This window comes from Penicillium concentricum (assembly GCF_028827145.1).
Source record: "Penicillium concentricum strain IBT 3081 chromosome Unknown utg000001l_segment0_segment0, whole genome shotgun sequence".
Classification (NCBI taxonomy): Eukaryota; Fungi; Ascomycota; class Eurotiomycetes; order Eurotiales; family Aspergillaceae; genus Penicillium; species Penicillium concentricum.
This window is the reverse complement of record NW_026622754.1, coordinates 2,571,863-2,591,204: the sequence shown is the minus strand read 5'-3', so window position 1 is coordinate 2,591,204 and position 19,342 is coordinate 2,571,863. Positions and strand designations below refer to the sequence as shown.

The 19,342-nt window shown below is 49.7% G+C and overlaps 6 protein-coding genes across 6 annotated transcripts; 3 read left to right on the top strand and 3 right to left on the bottom strand.

Moving 5' to 3' along the window:
• Positions 1 to 390: 390 nt before the first annotated feature.
• Positions 391 to 1,656, top strand: N7517_000969 (C2H2-type zinc finger protein; the record flags this gene model as incomplete). The annotated part of the gene is made up of 2 exons (XM_056718699.1): positions 391 to 937; positions 1,013 to 1,656. 2 exons carry the CDS (start codon positions 391 to 393, stop codon positions 1,654 to 1,656), a joined length of 1,191 nt encoding a protein of 396 aa, XP_056582834.1.
• A 1,573-nt stretch (positions 1,657 to 3,229) lies between these two features.
• On the bottom strand, positions 3,230 to 7,770 carry N7517_000968 (chromatin-remodeling ATPase CHD1; the record flags this gene model as incomplete). The annotated part of the gene is made up of 2 exons (XM_056718698.1): positions 3,230 to 3,353; positions 3,407 to 7,770. The coding sequence occupies 2 exons, from the start codon at positions 7,768 to 7,770 to the stop codon at positions 3,230 to 3,232; spliced, it is 4,488 nt and encodes a 1,495-aa protein (XP_056582833.1).
• Positions 7,771 to 8,834: 1,064 nt separating this feature from the next.
• On the top strand, positions 8,835 to 11,339 carry N7517_000967 (ATP-binding cassette domain-containing protein; the record flags this gene model as incomplete). The annotated part of the gene is made up of 7 exons (XM_056718697.1): positions 8,835 to 8,854; positions 8,915 to 8,939; positions 9,022 to 9,033; positions 9,088 to 9,490; positions 9,547 to 9,708; positions 9,761 to 9,857; positions 9,920 to 11,339. 7 exons carry the CDS (start codon positions 8,835 to 8,837, stop codon positions 11,337 to 11,339), a joined length of 2,139 nt encoding a protein of 712 aa, XP_056582832.1.
• Positions 11,340 to 12,106: 767 nt separating this feature from the next.
• On the bottom strand, positions 12,107 to 13,745 carry N7517_000966 (uncharacterized protein; the record flags this gene model as incomplete). Its single annotated transcript, XM_056718696.1, is given in 4 exon segments — positions 12,107 to 12,333; positions 12,346 to 12,610; positions 13,378 to 13,508; positions 13,526 to 13,745. 4 exon segments carry the CDS (start codon positions 13,743 to 13,745, stop codon positions 12,107 to 12,109), a joined length of 843 nt encoding a protein of 280 aa, XP_056582831.1.
• A 790-nt stretch (positions 13,746 to 14,535) lies between these two features.
• On the top strand, positions 14,536 to 16,296 carry N7517_000965 (Aconitase/3-isopropylmalate dehydratase large subunit alpha/beta/alpha subdomain 1/3; the record flags this gene model as incomplete). Its single annotated transcript, XM_056718695.1, has 1 exon — positions 14,536 to 16,296. One exon carries the CDS (start codon positions 14,536 to 14,538, stop codon positions 16,294 to 16,296), a length of 1,761 nt encoding a protein of 586 aa, XP_056582830.1.
• Positions 16,297 to 16,749: 453 nt separating this feature from the next.
• N7517_000964 (snoRNA-splicing protein PRP40) lies at positions 16,750 to 19,259 on the bottom strand (the record flags this gene model as incomplete). The annotated part of the gene is made up of 4 exons (XM_056718694.1): positions 16,750 to 17,748; positions 17,810 to 18,875; positions 18,924 to 19,075; positions 19,125 to 19,259. The coding sequence occupies 4 exons, from the start codon at positions 19,257 to 19,259 to the stop codon at positions 16,750 to 16,752; spliced, it is 2,352 nt and encodes a 783-aa protein (XP_056582829.1).
• Between the last annotated feature and the right edge of the window lie 83 nt (positions 19,260 to 19,342).

Below are 19,342 nucleotides of genomic sequence, written 5' to 3'. Positions count from 1 at the left end.
ATTACGCAGGGCAGTCACCAGTGTGTATAGAGGGAAAAGGCGAGCTTACCATTGGGGTTAGTGTGCACTAATACAAAGTAGGTCAGTGCATTCGTAAATGAATCAAGATAGGGTTGTAAGAAATAATAAATAAGATAGAGACAATCATGACCAATATACGGAGTAGTCAATACCTATTCAGGATAATAATGAAGCAAGAAAGGGAGGATGGTGCCTGTTGATTGTAACCAGCTCGCAGTCACGTGAATCGTTCGTCCGCAACTGATCACATGATGTGATACCAATGCCTCCCTCGCGCGACATCGTCTCGGCGACATCTCGGCGCAGTATAATAAACGGGGTCAATCGTTTGCTACCTCTTCCCCTCCTATATACAACCTATCATTCACAATGGCTTCACGAGACTCTCCTGGTTCTCCGCTCTCCTCGGTGGGATCCCTCGAGACTTCAGACCATGAATCCATGAAGCATGAGAGCCGCGCGCATTCGCCCTCAATGTCCAACATGCCCCCCTCCAAGCGGCGTCGCACCGGGGTTGCCTCGTGGGACCGACAGACTCCGGTCTCCTCTGCCCAAGACGAAAACCACCCACCTCCATCCCCAACTGCCTCCATCTCCTCCGACAGCTCTGGCGAGATCCCCAACTCCCCCAGCATCCTTACTCTCCTCGGCACCAATCAAGAAGAAGACTACAGCGGACAGAGCACTGACCAGGTTACCATTTGCCGATGGGACGGATGCACCGCTGGCGACCTCGGAAACATGGATGGGTTGGTGCAGCACCTCCACAATGAACACATCGGGAGCCGACAGAAGCGCTACTCATGCGAGTGGACCGATTGCACCCGCAAAGGGCAAACCCATGCTAGTGCCTACGCCCTGCGCGCACATATGAGAAGTCACACCCGCGAGAAGCCATTCTACTGCACGCTACCAGGTATGTGTCTCACACCCAGATTCGAGTCCTCTAAATGGGGTAATATATTTCAAATACTAACAATGAAACCTACAGAATGTGACCGCAACTTCACCCGCTCCGACGCCCTCACCAAGCACATGCGCTCTGTCCACGAGACCGACACCATGCGCCCCATTGACTCCATCTCAAAAGTCCACGGCGCCCCAGGCAGCACTACCGGCACCCCAGCCTCGAAGCTGCAACGCATCCGCTTGAAGCTGACCCAACCCCGGGAGCCAGGCACGGAGTCTGAGACACACACCGAAGCAATCACTATCGTGCCAACCCCCATCACAACCACAACCACAACCGACGCACACGATCCCGACGAGACCTCGATGCCGGAGTTTGGCCCAGAGCTCGACTTTGACGAATCCGAGCTCCGTCTACCCCCACGTGACCTCTACCGTCTCCTCCGTCGACAGATTGCCTGGGCTGAGAAGGAGGCCACACAGCTGCAAGCCGAGTGGGAAACAATCCGCCCCCAGCGTGAGCGCGCATGGCGCGAGAAGGAGGCCATCTTTGATGACCTCATTGACGCTGAGATTAAGTTGTTCAGCGCAATGGTCGGCTCTGTCCCCCCCGCACATCTAACGACCAGCCTCGAAAAGCTGCAGCAGCAGCAGCAGCAGTTCCAACATCAACAGGAACAGCTGGCGAAGTCGGCCGACGTGCCGACTATCGAGGGCAGCACTTAGCTGGCTCGTGTTGACTTTCTCCTTGCTTCGTCCTCACCTCACCCCCCTACTTCGCGTCTCCCATTTGTCTTTAACCTTCTCTTCCCCGGGGGTGTGCTCGCTGAGGTTGATCTCAGTTCTGCGTCAGTTTGCAGTCACCATTTCTTTTGTTTCCCTCATATCCCGGCGTGCATGGTGTTGGTGATTGCGTTCTTTTATTTGTATCTTCAAGCCTGGGCAGGATGAATCCTGCAACGGAATGTATGAATAGCCGTTTTCTGTTTTCCTTTGCTTTCTGGCCTGGCCTACTGGTCTTGCTTAATGACAACTCACCACTGTGGGTGATTACTACAATTATCTTGTCAGACAATATTTTCTTCTCGTTTAGGTATTATAATGGAAGATTGAATGGAAGGGTCCTTTTTTCTTGGTTACTTTGTATGTCTTTGTTCCAGCGCCAATGGGCGATAGGGCAAGGCCCATAGGCTATCAATGCGGCCGATGTGTTCCCCAGTGATGTTGTGTCTTATTGCTGAGCACATTTAGTTCCTAGATATGCCCGAGCAAAAACCATTGAAGAAGTCACATCCTCAAGTCCATCTAATATGGTGACCTAGCTAATATAAGAGCGTCAAATTCGACTTCGGGCTAAGCTTTCAGGTCTAATCGGCGGGTCCACGGGTAAGCCCCCAGGGCGCCCCTGAGCCCCGCCACCTGGGCCCCGCCAAGGCACCTTCAGCCCGGGGATGTCTGTACCTTGTAGATATTCATAGTATTTGAGGAACAATAATTCATACTACGTTCTAACCAGAAAGAAAAGCGAATGAAAGTCGAATAACATGCTCCCATCTGAATGATCCCATAAGGAAAACAGTCGACGCCACTCCATAAGATACATGAAAGAAAAACAAACTGCCCTTGATTACGGATGCCTCCATAGGAAAGAATCCTGGTATGCTCATAGCATACAAAGCAAACTAAAGCAAAGGGGATATGAAACGATTGACTCAATCCAGGAAAATACCATGGAGAGCCAGTCCAAAACTCCCCCATTGGAAAACCTTGAAAACATTGAAACAAAGAAACCCCCAAACGCGCCATGCAGTGATCATCCAAGACCGTATACGGGTCATGCTCATTTCGAAAATTCTGTCTGTGCTTTTGGGGCGCAAAGAATTCGACGCCATTCGCAATGCCGTGCAACAAGTTGCATCCATATGTACCTTCAACAAAGAGCAAAAGAGAGAGACGGAGTTCACACCTTGATGAGGACAGGTCAAGGAATTGTGCGAGAATTGTGCGAGATATTTGAATAAGATGACGATAACAGCGACTTCAAATATCTCGAGTCCAATGCAAAGAATACCGGAACAACGTGGTCCAAGATTGGGAGTGGGAACATTGTAGAGGGAGTAGAGGGAGCAGAGATCGCAAGAAAAAATACGCTGAGTGTCTATCATCAAAAAAGAAAAAAAGGACAGGTAGATAGATATCTGATATCGAAAACGCTGAACATGCATGTCATCAAACCGTGCTAAAGTGAAGTTGAACTGAAACAAAGAACACCTGTACCCATGGTGATGAGATACGGAACTCAAGCCGAGCTGCCATTAGAAGCCTTGGAAGCTTTACTGGCTTCCATGACCTTATTGAACATCTGCTGCAACTTAGCACCACTGGCATCTTTGTTTGGCCAGTAGTTGACTGAAACGTAATCCCTGGAAATCATGTCAGAACGTGAAAGATAAATGTGATAATAAAGAGAACTTACCAGAGTCGAACCTCCAAGGAGGGCATCGATTGCGAGCCCTCCAAAGTATTGCGAATGAATTCTCCAATCTTCACAAGCGTAAGACGGAGTTTCTGGGCCCGCTCATTTTTGCTTGGGTAATTTTTGGCAGTAATCATTGATACTTGCTTCAAGTTGGCAACGATAGGCTTGAAGAACATGAACGCCATGTCTTCCTTATTAGAACCGCCGTTCTCATGACCTTTGCGGCGGCGAAGCTCGTCATTAGAGGCATCAGATAGACGATGACGTGGACGATCAATATCAAGACCAGACCGTGGACGAGAGTCATGGCTAGGAGTATGATGACGATCAGGGCCATCGCGGCTGCTGTGCGTGTGGGGGCGAGGCCGTGATCGATCAGAGTCACGGTGGCCCTTACGGGGATTCTCAGGCCTGCGAGAGCTCGAGGGCGCCGGAGAGGCCGAGACACTGCCACTACCGGAAACCCGTGAGCCACGCTTATTATTTCGGTGGTGGTTGTCGACTGCCCTTCTTGCTGTAGCATTGTTATTGTACTTGTTTCTCAAAACAGACATGAGGTATTCAGCTCGTCGGACAAGGTGGACAGCGCCCGGGGATTTCGTTGCCTTCTCCTCGGTCTGCAGGCGTTGTGTCTTTCGCTCGACTCGGTGTTCTTCAAGGAAGAATTTATCTCCGAGGCCAAGCTCAGTGTCATCACGAATCTGGGTCCACGCACCAAACCCATGGCGTGCAATACCCACAAGAAGCATTCCGTCTTCACGCGCACCCCACTGGCAGCTGTAGTCTGCCAATTTGGTAGCCTCAGGGAGCCGGAAAGTCCGGAAATCAGGCAATGATTTGATGATGCTTCGGATAAGGCGCATATCCGGTGGACGCTCAACGATAGTCCATGCGTTGAGTCGCTTAACACCCTGATGGTCGAATAATACGGCCTTCTGCTCTTTCTTCGTGGGGTTCCTACCCGATTGTTTCATGGCCTCTAATTGATCCAGGCTTGCTTGGACAAGCGAGTTTGCCTTGTCGGTAATTTCATGAAGAGCAGCACGAACGGTGCCGCGATCGCGAGTTTGCAACCTGGCATCCTCGAGAATGAGCTCTTCAGAGTCATCCATATCGCCGTAGCGAAGGAAAGCTCGAGAGAGCGCACGGTATTCTTTCTCTCCGAGGGGGCGCTTAGGATCTAGTGAGGCACTCTCTTCCTCGCCATCGTCCATATTGACTTGAGCTCTTGCGAGTCGTTTCGCCTTGCGTTCCTCTCGTGAATCTGTCGTGTCCGCAGGGGCGTGGCGCTTGCGGGGTCGATTTTGCTCAATGACTTCTGCAAGATAATGATCATCATCTTTTCGTTTTTCCTCGGCCTTGAGCACTTCGAGCTGTTCCTTGGGAATAATGTCGTCCCAAGTGAGATCGTCAACTTTGATGTCGACAAAGTCGAACGCTTTCAAGAATTCTTCACCACCGTCGGCTTGAATTTGCTCAGCCTCTTCAGTTTGGTGTAATTCTGCGTTTGCGAGGACAGAATCGATATCAAGCTGCTCCAGTTTCTTCTGGTTGTCGGTTTGTTCGAACATCTTCTGACCGCGGCGCTTAAGGATCCGAGAGATATCGTCTGTGGAATTAGGCTCGGCAACCACGCGAGCCATCTTATTTTGCATCTCCGAGGCTTCTTTGTCCGTGACACCACGCTGAATGGTGATGAACTCGAGCAAGAGCTTGTTGCGAGCTCTTTCAATGACCTCTTCTTCGATCGTATCCTTTGAGACAAGGCGGTAAACGCTGACAGGTCTAGTTTGACCGATTCGATGAGCACGCGCCATAGCCTGCAAATCAGCCTGGGGGTTCCAATCTGAATCAAACAGCACGACAGTGTCTGCAGTCATAAGGTTGATACCGAGACCACCTGCGCGGGTTGAAAGAAGGAATGCAAAGTCGGTGCTACCAGGAGCATTGTAGTGCTCAATTGCCAAGCGACGAGCGGCAGATGGAATAGTTCCATCAAGCCGTTGATATTTGTAACCACGGTACTCCATATACTCACTCAGGATGTTAAGCATGCCAACCATCTGACAGAAAATCAAAACTCGATGGCCATCAACACTCAACTTGCGAAGGAGTTGATCGAGAAGCATCATCTTTCCACTGCTAGTGATCATGGCTCGAAGGATATCTTCTCGACGATTACTGCCTCCCAGAATCTTTGCTTCTGCGTTGGGGAACATGAATGGGTGGTTGCTAGCCTTTTTCAATTCCATCATGATGTTCAAAAGAGACTGCTTCATTCCCTTATTCCCGTCGTTCAGAGCAGCATAATTTTTTGTCAAGATGTTCTTGTAGTATTCCAATTGGACGTCGGAGAGCTCCACTCGAATGATTTTCTCGGTCTTCGGGGGAAGATCCGACTCGACCTTGGACTTGGTACGCCGCAACATGTAAGGCTGAATGGCGTTGGTTAATTCAGCAAGTTTTTGAGATGCTGCCTCGGAATTCAAATCCATGTCGACGTCGACTTCAATGAGGCCCGGATTAAGGAAATCCATCAATGCCGAAAGCTCGGCAAGATTGTTCTGGATTGGAGTGCCGGTAATCAAGAGACGTGCCTGGCATTTCCATTCGAACAACCTGACATAGAGTTGTGAGTCGCGATTTTTGAGACGGTGTGCCTCATCCACTCCCATGAATTGCCACTTGAATTGGCCGAGGAACGGTGAATCATTCATCGCATACTCGTAAGTTGTCAACAGAACATGGAACTTTGGACGTTTGGGATTCCCATCGACCATCAATTCATAATCGCGCAAGACGGAGCGCGCCTTTTCACTACCGTTATAAACAACGTAGTTGAGGTCTGGTGTCCAGTGATCAAAGGTATCAGCCCATGCTGGCATAGTAGACAGAGGGACGATGACAATAAATGGTCCTTGCTGCCGCCTGACATGGCGCATCCAGTTAATGAAAGCGACTGTCTGTACTGTCTTTCCGAGACCCATCTCGTCTGCCAGAATCACATTGCGACCTCTGACCCAATTGAAAGCCAAGAAGTTTAGACCTTTGACCTGGAAGTCCTTGAGTTCTCCATTCTGCAAAAAGCTAGGGGTTCCGTGGATGGGCTCGAAGGATTTACGCGTGGCAACATTTATCTCGTTCTTGTCGGAGATGGGTTGCCGAGCAGTGCGGTCCAAGAATCGATCAATCTCACGCTGTGCGATCTCACTAACCAGATCCTCGGGTTCCCAAGTACAGGAATCGTACAGAAGACGTTTCCATTTGACAAGGTATTCCGTGGTACCATCCTCGCCATCACGTACGCCAATGACTCGTTCAACTTTTTTGTAGTCTTCTATGGCCTCAACATCTCGTTCGCGATCGAGGTTCCACTTTTCGCGGTCTTCAGGAGGGGAGTCGGCACTATACTGCAACCGAATATCTTCATTGAGCACCTTGCGAACATAATTATCCACGCGTCGCGTGCTGCGGAAGTTGGCAATAGATTCATTGCTTTCCCATGTAGCATGATAGTGTGATTTGTCCTGCCACTTGATACAAAACTCAAAGTCGTTGCGGTCGAGATCTTGGACTTTGGGGTCGACGCCCTCCTTGAGGCGGTGATTCAGAACGACGTCGACAGCGGGGCGAGTGTCCTCCACATAACTCTCCGCCCAGTAGTTCGGTGGAAGATCTTCTGGGTCTTCGTCAAACATGGCTTCGTCTTCCTCATCATCCTCGTTGTAATTCGACACCTTCTTGGCGGTTCGCGTTGAGAAGCGAACCTCGTTCAATGAGGGTTCGTAGCTGGTAGTCTGTTGGAGACGGCGTCTTCTCGCTTTGCTAGCACGAGCGCTCTTTCCGCCATACTCGTCACTATCCGACTCGGATAGCGACGACACAGTAGCCGATCGGGAGGCCTTGGAGGGTTGTTGGGATGCATCTTTGCGCCGACGCTTAGTACGTGGTGCGATAACATCTGAGTCTGAATCAGATGAGTCGGCGAGATGGCGCGTCGTGCGAGCACGGCCACTTCGTCGAAGCCCATACAGATCGGGATTTTGTCTGATCAGGTCGGTTTCGCTAACCGGTGACGATTTGCGCTTCGCACCGTGGTCGGGGTGAGGGGATGAAGAGTTTTCACGGCTGTATGTGTTCGCGTCATAATCGCTGTTGTCCTCCGCTACGTCCTCATCTTCCGCATCTGACTCCGCAGACGCGCCGTCATATGAGTCGTCCGCGACATCGGGTTCGGGGGAGGACTCGGAGACGGGGTGAGACTCAATGGGCTCGGACAGACTGCGTTCACGTTGCGTTACTGGATCGCCATCCGCGTGGGTATCGTCGGCGACGGGGGAAATAGGGTATCCATTAGACATGGTCGAGGTAGAACGAGGTTCTTGAGCAGATGGGATCACCATGCCAGAGGCTATTACCGAGGGGCAGTCAGCATTGAAGCTCGATTTGGGCTAGGAGAGGCATGAAAGAGACAGGGACGGGTAAAACAATGGCACGCGACTCAAATTGCGGTCAAATGGAGCTTAAAAACTAGCAGAATGGGACAGGATATTGACTTTGATGAAAGAGTATGTTTTTTGATAACGGGTGGGATGGACGCGGCCAGGCTGGATGCCAAAGCAATGGACAAATTGGTACACACAACCAGACTCAGAGAAAGCAGTAGCACGCTGCTTGATCAACGACAGTTGAAAACTGTCCCGATCGGAACAGAATAGAGGGATTCAAGGATTCGTGCAGTGGGTCGACAAGCGCGGAGAAGTACCGCGGCGAATGCTTCGGTCGGCACGTCTGTGCTTGAGGAAAAGATTAAATCACTTACACTCCATAGCGTGGTGACCCCGAAAGCGGGGGATCTGTCGATCAATGTGGGAAAGTGAATGGTGGGGGGAGGCGTGAAGCTGGAATCTTGGGGGAGGAGGAGACGAGAGACTTGGAAGAACTAAGAGTTGGGGACTGACTGGAGGGTTTGCTTCGGTTTGGTTTGCAGAAGAATAGACACCTTATCTATTAGGCCGCAATACAGCTTGACCCGATTGGGACTAGAGGATTCGCTTGGCGCCTAACACGACGTCCCGTCACGTGAATCGCGGATCTCGGATAAACCACCAATCCGAGCCCAGGCCAACAGCCAATCACCGCCTTGATAAATAAGTGACGCAGATGTGGCCTAAGGCATCACAGCCCACAGAAAGCAAAGTGCATTCAATTCTGCCGCCCCTCGTTCGTTGATAGTGTTTCTTCTTGTCTTATTTCTAGTCGAGTCTGCGCAGAGATACTTGGTGCTTTTGCTGAGCCCAGTTCATTTACCTGCGACGGCGCTTATTCGGCCAATTTCAACCTTTCGCCCCTCCTCCCCTTGGTGCTGATTCTTTTTTTCAACCCGCTTCATACACACGGTTTCTTTGAACCACATCCACCCATCATGTCTGACAAGCTTACCCGGTATGTTTATGAAGTATTTTGAAGTCTCATATCACCTGCTAACGGTATATTTTTCTATAGTATTGCGATCATCAACAGTGACAAGGTTCGTCGCGAAACACCCCCACTAATAGGATTTTCTCGATTTACAAATACCTGGCTTACACCACATCTTTCCAACTTTACAGTGCAAACCGAAGGTATGCGATCCGATATTATATTTGATACTGTTCATGGAGGCTAATTAGCTACAGAAATGTCGTCAAGAGTGCAAGAAGTCTTGCCCCGTGGTCCGCTCTGGCAAGCTTTGCATTGAAGTCGATTCCACTTCTAAGATCGCCTTCATCTCCGAGCGCCTGTGCATCGGTTGTGGTATCTGCCCTAAGAAGTGCCCATTCGGAGCCATTCACATCATCAACTTGCCCACCAACCTCGAGACCCAAGTCACCCACCGTTACTCGGCCAACAGCTTCAAGCTTCACCGACTTCCCATGCCCCGTCCCGGTCAGGTTCTCGGTCTGGTTGGAACAAACGGTATCGGAAAGAGTACCGCGTTGAAGATTCTCAGTGGCAAGCTGAAGCCTAACCTCGGTCGTTATGACAACCCTCCTGACTGGGAGGAGATCCTGAAGTATTTCCGTGGTTCCGACCTGCAGAGTAAGCACCATAGCCCAAGTACCATGATCTCTCTTTGAGATTGCTAACTGTAATAGATTACTTCACCAAGATTCTGGAAGACAATTTGAAGGCGGTTGTGAAGCCTCAGTATGTTGACCAGATTCCCCGTGCTGTGAAGGGACCTATTCAGCAGGTCCAGCAGCTCATCGAGGCGCGCGCTGCGATGGGTAACGAGGAGGATATTATGGATGTTCTCGGTATGTTTCTGTACTCCAATATTCTGGAATTCATTTGCTAATATTTGTCCAGAGCTGAGACAAGTTGCGCACCGTGATATCGGTCACCTTTCCGGTGGTGAGCTTCAGCGTTTTGCTATTGGTCTGGTTTGCGTGCAGAAGGCCGACGTGTAAGTTCTTCCTTTGTCATGTCCATGCAATTGAGTCCATTCCGTTACTAATCCTAATATAGGTACATGTTCGACGAGCCTTCCTCATATCTCGATGTCAAGCAGCGTCTGGCTGCTGCCCGTACAATCCGCAGCCTCCTCCGCCCCGATGACTATGTCATTGTTGTCGAGCACGATTTGTCCGTCCTCGATTATTTGTCCGACTTTATTTGCGTGTTGTATGGTCGTCCTGCCGTTTACGGTGTCGTCACTCTGCCTTCCTCCGTCCGTGAGGGTATCAACATCTTCTTGGATGGTCACATCCCTACCGAGAACTTGCGATTCCGTGAGGAATCTCTCACTTTCCGTCTTACCGAAGCGGGCGAGGAGTTCATTGCGGACAAGGATCGTGCCTTCGCCTATCCCTCGATGGAGAAGACTTTGGGTGACTTCCACCTGAAGGTGGATGCCGGAAAGTTCACCGACTCCGAAATTGTTGTCATGATGGGTGAGAACGGAACCGGAAAGACCACTTTCTGTAAGATGCTTGCTGGTGCATTGAAGCCCGATGGCCTGATCTCCGTCCCCAAGATGAACATCAGCATGAAGCCCCAGAAGATCACCCCCAAGTTCACGGGTACCGTGCGCCAGCTCTTCTTCAAGCGTATCAAGACTGCTTTCCTGTCTCCTCAGTTCCAGACTGATGTCTACAAGCCCTTGAAGATGGATGACTTCATCGACCAGGAAGTTCAGAATCTGTCTGGTGGTGAATTGCAGCGTGTCGCTATTGTCTTGGCTCTGGGTATGCCCGCTGATATCTACCTGATTGACGAGCCCAGTGCCTACTTGGACTCAGAGCAGCGTATTGTCGCGGCTCGTGTCATCAAGCGTTTCATCATGCACACCAAGAAGACCGCTTTCATCGTCGAGCACGATTTCATCATGGCCACCTACCTGGCTGATCGTGTCATTGTCTTCGACGGCCAGCCATCCGTGGATGCTCGTGCTCAGACGCCTGAGTCCCTGGTCGGTGGTTGTAACCGTTTCTTGAAGAGCTTGGATGTCACTTTCCGTCGCGATCCCAACAGCTACCGCCCTCGTATCAACAAGTACAACAGTCAAATGGACCAGGAGCAGAAGCTCGCCGGTAACTTCGTAAGTTTTCTACGTCATCCATGGATGCTATTAATTCTATTCATAAATGCTGTGCTAACTATATTCGACAGTACTTCTTGGAAGAAGAGAACTGAAAAGGGCGTTCACAACGAGCATCGTCGCCGCCGTCACAGACGTGATGGCCGCGACTTTGAGCAGCGGCGCAACAGGCGCCGCGGCGATTGGAAGATCATGTGGTTAATGGGGATCCCAGGCGTTTGCAGAGCCTCGGTGGTTCAGGGCAAGGGATTCCGTCACCGCGCCGGGCCCTCTTCCGGTGCTGACGACGGTCTCTTGAACGACGATGGCGATGATGACGATTTAAATGGCAACAGTGACCCCGACTAGAAGGTAGTGATCTACTTCACATCCTGCTATCCCTGGTCTAGTACGCTCATTTACTTCTGCGACCTGTTGTCATTCGTCAGTCTATCAACAAATACCAATATCGTTCGCCTTGCAACCTGCCTTGATTTACTCTGGGTTTGTTTATCCAGAGTCATCGGCCCTCGGTTGGGAGCACATGTCTACAGATCTTCCACTAGCACCTGTTAAATTTAATGGTGGATCGGGTTCGGCATGGTTTATTGTTCCAACGGAGTTCTTATGTTTGCATTAGGTTGGAGGGTTTGGGTTCCCAAAAAAAAGCTCTTCCATGAATTTTATGATTTGTTTAAAGATGGACTTCCTGTCGGAATGGATTGGTGAGGTTGTTTTCAGACTGGGGATGGCATGGAACTGGTCACTGCTGACAAGCTGCCGGGTTCATTGTCTCTATGTCATGTAGATAGATAGTTTTCAACCCTACATTTTACAGATGCTCAAAAGTTCATATTCTCTTTTTGGTCATGCTCTTTCATTCTGTCTAGCTTTGGAACTTGGGTCACATTTAGTCCGAGCAAACACCAATGTTGATGATGTCCGTAAATTTAGGGCCGACACCATTGTGGGCAGCTTCCTTGGCATGTCGACTTGCCACTAGATTCCACTCTCGAACGATCTGCCAGAAGAGCACTCGAATGCCATGTTCATATGCTCGCTCGATCTATCCAACAGGGCTCGCCTCTAGGCCTGCTCATCCTCGAATCTTCAGAAGGGAGATTCTGCCTTTGCTTTCAAACATCCATATCAATGGTGTCTTTGAATGCACCACGCCCACCCTCAGAAGCAGCTTGTTTGGCATAATGATCCGCCACTGCATTCCATTCTCGGGGAATACGCCAGAGTGTCACACGCATCCGACCACGATCCGCCCGTTCAATCTCCCCAAGTATGTAAAGCCAAAGGTCCTGGTTGGCAACTGGCGCCCATATACGCGTCGTCCATCCATTCTGCATCCACCCTCTCACCTAACTCGTGATGCCATTGACCACATATTTAGAATCAGTTGCAATGACCATTTCTGATCCTTCTAGATACCACCATCGACATCGTAATGCCGCAAGAACGGCACGTAGCTCGGCACGATTGCTTGTTTGCGCGCATTCCTGGCCAATGGGTCCCTCCAGCTCCAGAGGAAAACTGACATGGCATTTGGTATTGGAGCATGACCTGAAAACGAAGGCGCAACCGGCTCTTGGCCTGGATTGGCCGTTGGATAAACACATCATGATACTATACTATCGTCGTGCAAAGGTCTTCTATGCTTCAAAGTACAACATATAAGATCCATAAAACATGTATTGGAGTAGGATTCGCAAGTAGATTACTTGGTAGTATTGATAATTATATTATAAAGTGTCTTGTTCCTTAATTCATGAGAGGTGTGCGCATATATATATATATATATATATATGGACTTTAGATGTCACTTTCCCTTTTCTCTTTGCAAACTCCCATTTATGAAAGAGCGAATTCTGACGGCGAGAGAGACTATCTGCAGAGAGTGAACTTCAATGCAACATGCAGTTATAGAGCAAACTGTGCTAATCTTGGGGGAGTTGACCGGAACCAATTAGGCTTAGCGTTGAAATAGCCCTTTACAAATTGTCAATTCTTTGTAGTTCAACTATGAGGAATCAATTGCAATATATATTTCATCTCCTACAATGTTCATATTGAGGATGTGCTTTATACTACTTGAAGAGTAATGATCTGAGACAGTTCGTTGGCCTTCCCTGGACCTGTTTGTAATGGAAATTTAAACCCGCGCAAAGGCACGTATGATATTTGTTCTCTAGAATCTCCATAGGTTTGTGAGGGAAGGAGGAGATTGCCATAAAAGGACTCGGGTTAGTGCAAGCAGCGTTTAAAGGAGATGGGAGAACAAAATGAGAGCGAGAAAGCAAGGAGATTACTATTAGTAGAGGCCAAAAGCAATAGGCCCTTGGTTATCTGGGGGAAAGCTCAAATGGCGCGTCGCTTGAGGGGTGGTAGTTCCAAAAACAATAGCGAAGCCGGCTCTGCCGTTGTCTAGACATGCACCATGCGTGTAGATCAAAAATTGGGTGTGGTGTTCAATGTGACGAATGAAGTCATGTGGACGTGGTGAAACGAAACGCTGGGTGCGAACAACGACTGAGGCATATCAACACCTGGTCGTGGTGGTTTGAAATTTGCTGGAATCATACGACCGGTGCCAACTCTGAGTTTGTTGTCTTCCCTCAAGGCCTTGGCTAACTGACGTACAGAATTCAGAAAGTTCTCTTTGTCTTCTTCTTCATGGCTGTGTTCGTGCTCGTTTATGCCGCATATAGGGCAGATTCGTGGATGCGCATGGCCCCCTTGAGCGCTAGGAAGTGAGAGAGTAGCCATGTTGGCGGGTGTATATGGTCAAGTACCTATACAGAGTGTTAGAAGAAAGCAGAAGGCATAGATAGGAAGGAAGGAAGATGTTATAAATGATATAGAAGAGAGAGAGCAACTGTCCTCTTGACCTCAGATCAACCCTATATAATCAACTCTTTTCTTCATCTTTATTTCTCCCATAAATATATATACCCTTAGATGGGAGTTAAGCCTGTCTTTAAGATATTTATATCAAGAGCCATGAGGGTTCTCTTAGAAATGGGTTTCCTCATCTAAATAAGTTGATGCTGGGACATGTATAAATCTCGGGCTCACAGAGTTTGCTTTGATATAAACAGCACACACCATCTCTTGCAAGATATATATTAGGTACATATCGGATCTTAGGCCGCCCAATTTTAGTGCTCACTTAACACGATTTAACAACTACATATGTTTGAGGGAAAACATGTCTACATCGAGATAAGTGCATCTACCCCTCCATTCTGAAGCATTCCCTAGGAATTGTGGGGCTGGAAATGGAATGGACGAGCAATCCCATGTTATATATAGACCTCGGAATGAACCCCGAGGTCACTACATAGCAGTTATACAATCAACACTCTCCCATTAACTACCTAAATGTTTTAGGAATCTCTCATCTTATTCAGAGCTTAGAATCAACCTCATTTTTATCTCATCCCCGGCTCGATCTGCTACCATTCCTATTTCTTAGCAATGAGCAGCCATCAAACATCGACGGTAAGCTCTCCCCACTCCAAATGATTACAAACCCTCATCTTTACATCAGAATGTCATGCCTGGACGCGCGCTCTCCGGGTTTGCCAAGCTGACCGAGGGAGATGTCATTGCAAGCAATGTCGCCCTCAGCTTCTGGGGAGGGGTGAATCCTCAAACCGGCATTGTGATTGACAGTCACCACCCCTTGGCAGGGAACTCCATAAAAGGCAAAGTGCTAGCAATACCGGGTGGCCGTGGGTCTTGTTCCGGGAGTTGTGTGATCCTCGAATTATTTCTAAGTGGGAGCCACCCCTGTGCGCTCATCTTCAAGCGAGAGGAGTTGATTTTGACCATTGGAGTTATCGTTGCCCAAGAAATGTTCCAACAGAGCATTCCCGTTCTTCAAGTTTCGAGATCATCGTTCGCGACCCTTCGGGATCTAACAAGAGTTCGTGTCGTCGGGGACCAGATTCAATGGACAGATAATATGGGCTTGTATCCAACTCTTTCGTTGGATCTCCCATGTGTGCCCAATGAGCCGGACTTTTCCTCAGTCAGGCTTAGCGTGCTTGACCGCGAAATGTTAAATGGAATGCATGGCCGAGCTCCTCAATTTGCGATGCGCGTGATTCTGCGCACGGCCTTGATTCAAGACGTCAGCGAGCTAATCGATGTGAAACAAGCACACATTGATTGCTGCATTTACACTGGGCCAGCGGTATTGAAGTTTGCACAGACCTTACGTGAATGGGGTGCCAAAGTCCGGATCCCTACTACTTTGAATTCGATCTCCATCGACCGACGATTGTGGCGTGCACAAGGTGTTGACCCAGCAATTGCTGCACCTTCTGAACAGTTAGCCCAAGCATACTTGGAGATGGGTGCAAAGCCGAGTTTTACCTGTGCACCATACCAATTACAAAGTGCCCCAAACTTTGGGGACAATATTATGTGGGCTGAGTCAAATGCTGTGGTATTTGCCAATAGTGTCCTAGGTGCTAGAACCATCAAATGTCCCGATTTCCTCGATGTTTGTGTCGCATTGACTGGAAGATCATTGAACACTGGCGTTCATCTCACAGAGCACCGCAAGGCCCGTGTACAGATTCATTGCGACTCGATAGAAGGCTGCGATGATGCTGTTTTCCCTCTCCTGGGATACATCTCTGGTGATATTTCTGCGGATCGTATCCCGATAATTTCAGGCCTGGAGAAGTGCGTGGTCACAACGTCAGATCTGAAAGCCTTTGGAGCGGCATTCGCAACTACCTCCAGTGCTCCAATGTTTCATATTGCAGGCATCACAATTGAAGCGCGCAGTGAAGCCGATATAAAGACGCAGCTCCAAGACACTACAAAATTCCACATCACTCGGTCAGATATAGCTAGGCAATGGCAATTATTCAATCCCAGTGGGAAAGGAGAGCCAGAGCACACATCAGTTGATCTCGTATCACTTGGAAACCCCCATTTTTCATACGAGGAGATCCAGCAGCTCGTGGAGCTCACCAGATACCGGATCAAGAGTGAATCTACCATGTTGGTGGTGACATGTAATAGTGAAATCTACACTCAAGCCTACAAAGATGGATTGATCACAGCCTTGGAGAAATTTGGAACCCAGGTCATCACTGATACTTGTTGGTGCATGATTCAAGAACCAATTATCCCACCAAAGTCACAGATTATCATGACCAACTCGGCTAAATACGCGCACTACGGGGAAGGGTTGACTGGGCGGCAAATGCGATTTGGGGGGCTGGGGCAATGCGTGGAGGCTGCTTGCTTGGGAACGGTGCGGAACAGTCTCCCCCCATGGCTTGAAGAGATGAAGTGAGAATGGGACGCTTTGGTATGTTAGAGTAGATAGAATGCTGGCGCTAGCACAGAATAGATGGGTAAATGACCTATATGTCATGTTCATTAACTAGTTAGCTGAACCGTTCGATCTCTGCCTTTATTTCCTTAGCAGGCCACGAGCCAAGGATGACTGGGGGATATACAAACTGAGAGAGATCCCTAAAGTCAATGATCTGATAAAAGATATCTGCTAGGGTAATTAGTGCATTAAATGGCATTATGGGGGAGATGGTGGAGGCCGTTTCGAAATCAAGCGAGAGTGCAAACCCGGACTATCGTTGGGCAAGTCGGAGTGTTAAATGCCTAGAGAGGGCTACTGGAAGAAAGCAAATGAGATTGCGTAGATTCAGCTCAATATCCTACATGTGCATTGAAGGGCAGAAATTACTTGCATATGAAGTCAAATGTGAATGAAAACATCCACTCCCATCTACTCCTCTTCAATCTCTCCTTCCTCGCTGCCAGAGTGAATGGCCTTCTCGTCCTTCTTCGCATCCTCGCTTTCTTCTTCCGGAATAGCAGAGCGTTCGCGCCGAGGGGCTCTCGGACCCTTGCTGCGCTCCCGCTCACGGCTATCACGTCGGTACCGCTTGGCAGACCGGCTAGCCACACTCTCGGTATCACTGTCACGTCGGCGTCGGCGGTCACCACTGGCCACACTGCGAGTGTCGCCAGCAGCAGTACCGCCACCATAATCAAGCTCATCACGACCTCCACGGGGATCACCGCGAGTGCGGTACAGGCGCTCGCGCTCGTCTTCACGTCGATCTGGGTCTCTAGTGCGGGGACGGTCAAAGTCACGGTCCCGGCTACGATAACGGTCTCCACGCTCATCGCGACGTTCACGAGATGGGGAAATACCGCTGACCTTGCGGTAAGTTCGTTCGCGGTCGGCCTGTGCCTTGCGACGGTCTGCTTCGTATGCATCCATTTCCGGGGTGCGGTTGGCCTGACCGCTGGGTCCTCGTCGTTCTCCGCGTCCACTGCGGTATTCACGTTCACCACGGTCGTAATCCCGCCGACTTCCACGGCTTTGGGAGTGTGCCTCACGATCCCTCTCTGCATCCTCATCTCTTTCTTTCAAGCGGCGAATCGCTTTTTCAAAGGCAGATTCCCGAAGCTCATCGGACTCGAGGGCCTTGTATTCTTCGTATTTCTCAAGACGAGGTTGAACTTCAGCCCAGGTATCGGTGACCCGGACAGGCGGCTCCAAGCGCTTGATACGAGAACGCAGTGCGTCCACAGCGCGGCGCTGTTGACGATCGGCGGCATGCTTCTCATCCTCCGTGCGTCGGATTGCCTTTTCTTGGATACGCTGGAAGATGAGGTTGAGGATCTCAGAGTCGATCTTGGAGGTGCGGCGGTCGGCGGACATGATAGAATTGAATTCATCAAATGTCGTTTCGGTCGTAACTTCATATCGTTTGTCCTGAAATCAGTTTGTTAGTATAGGTGGTCAAAAATTCGATTAAATCCGAAAAAAAACTTACATCCAGAACATCGAGAACGTCGTTCCGAGGTCCACGCAAAGCGCGCTCTTCTTCTTCCACCATGTCCCAGAACAAATCAAGGGGGGTCGAACCAGGCTGGCCCAGGATTCCATGGTATCTGGGGTCATCCTTAATGAGCGGGCAGATATTCATCCACTTGGCGCCCGCCTTGATCTTCCCTTGAGATTTGAGCTCCTTGAGGAGGGCCACAAACTGCTCTCGGTTCTTGCGTTCTTTTCTGGCTCTGGCCGCCTTGTGCTGCTGGCGAGCATCGTTGAAAGCCCGTTCCAGGGACTTGATATGGTTTTCAAAGGCAGTCAGAATGTCACACTTAGTCAAACTTTTGAACTTGTCATCGCTTTGGAACTTGCTGTCGGACTGAATGATAGCATGAGCCTCGGACCAACGCGTGTATGGCTCCAAATTAAGTGAGCCCAAGATGTTCATTAGCTCATCCATAGCAGCCTTGTGCGTGACAGCTTCTTGTTCGAAGTGGGCCTTTTTGAGTTCAAGGATGTACTCTTCGAAAAGCTGGCGTCTCTCGTCTTCCTCATTGGTAGACCTGAATGTGGTCTCCCCCTCAATGATCGGACGAATTGTCTTCCAGCGGCTGTAGTATTTGATCTCAGGGTGCCGCTTCAGCATAGTGTTGAAATCTGCACGAAGCTTGGCGAATCGTTCCTTCGCCCGGTCTTTTTCCTGCATGCGAACCTCGACTACGTATTTCTCGAATGCTGCCTTGCGGTCTCGCGGATCCTTCAGAGCCCGGTATTGCGGGTCCTTGATCGTAGCGCGCATTGTATCCTCCCAAGTCCAATCGGGCTGCACGTTGTGGCGTTTGAGCAGCTTCATGAAAGCGCTCTCCGCCTCCTCAAGAGAATGATAGTCGGGATCCATCTGCGACTTGTATTCTGAAGCAGCAACCATGCCATTTGGTTCGTATGAACCGTAACCACCGCGTCGGTCGCCGTATCCCCGATCGCCGCGGTCACCACGGTCAAAGTCTTCGCGGTCACGTTGCTGAGGTTGCGAGAAGGAGGTCCCACCTGCCACAAAGGAGGGCGCACTATAATGGGGTTAGCATTGAGAGAAGTTAATTCGGGAAGGCACTTACGCGGGGGCTGCCTGGGGGGCAGGCGCCTGTGCAAGCGCATCTTTGTAAACTGCAGGCATCTCCCATGTGCTCTGCTTAGTTTCAGCGTGGTACCAGTACTTGCGCCCAGCATCTGTAGTGTGTTCCTTCCATGGCTGATTTGCCAGAGCAAGCTGCAAAGAAGTTAGTTAAGCTCATAAATTTTTGGTGTCAAGTACAAACCTCAACCGGAGTCATCAACTCTTTAGGCTTGGTCCATTGTGTGGCTTTGGTCTGTAGGTTGTAATAATAAACGCGCCCATCAGCATTTTGCGCCTCTTGCCATAAGGCAGAAGCTGGGATTCCACTTGGATCCATTGTGAGAGGTGTTGAAGATACTAAGAGAAGTGAAAACGGAGCTTCATGAATGATCTCCGCGGTTATGCGCTTTTAGCGTTCCG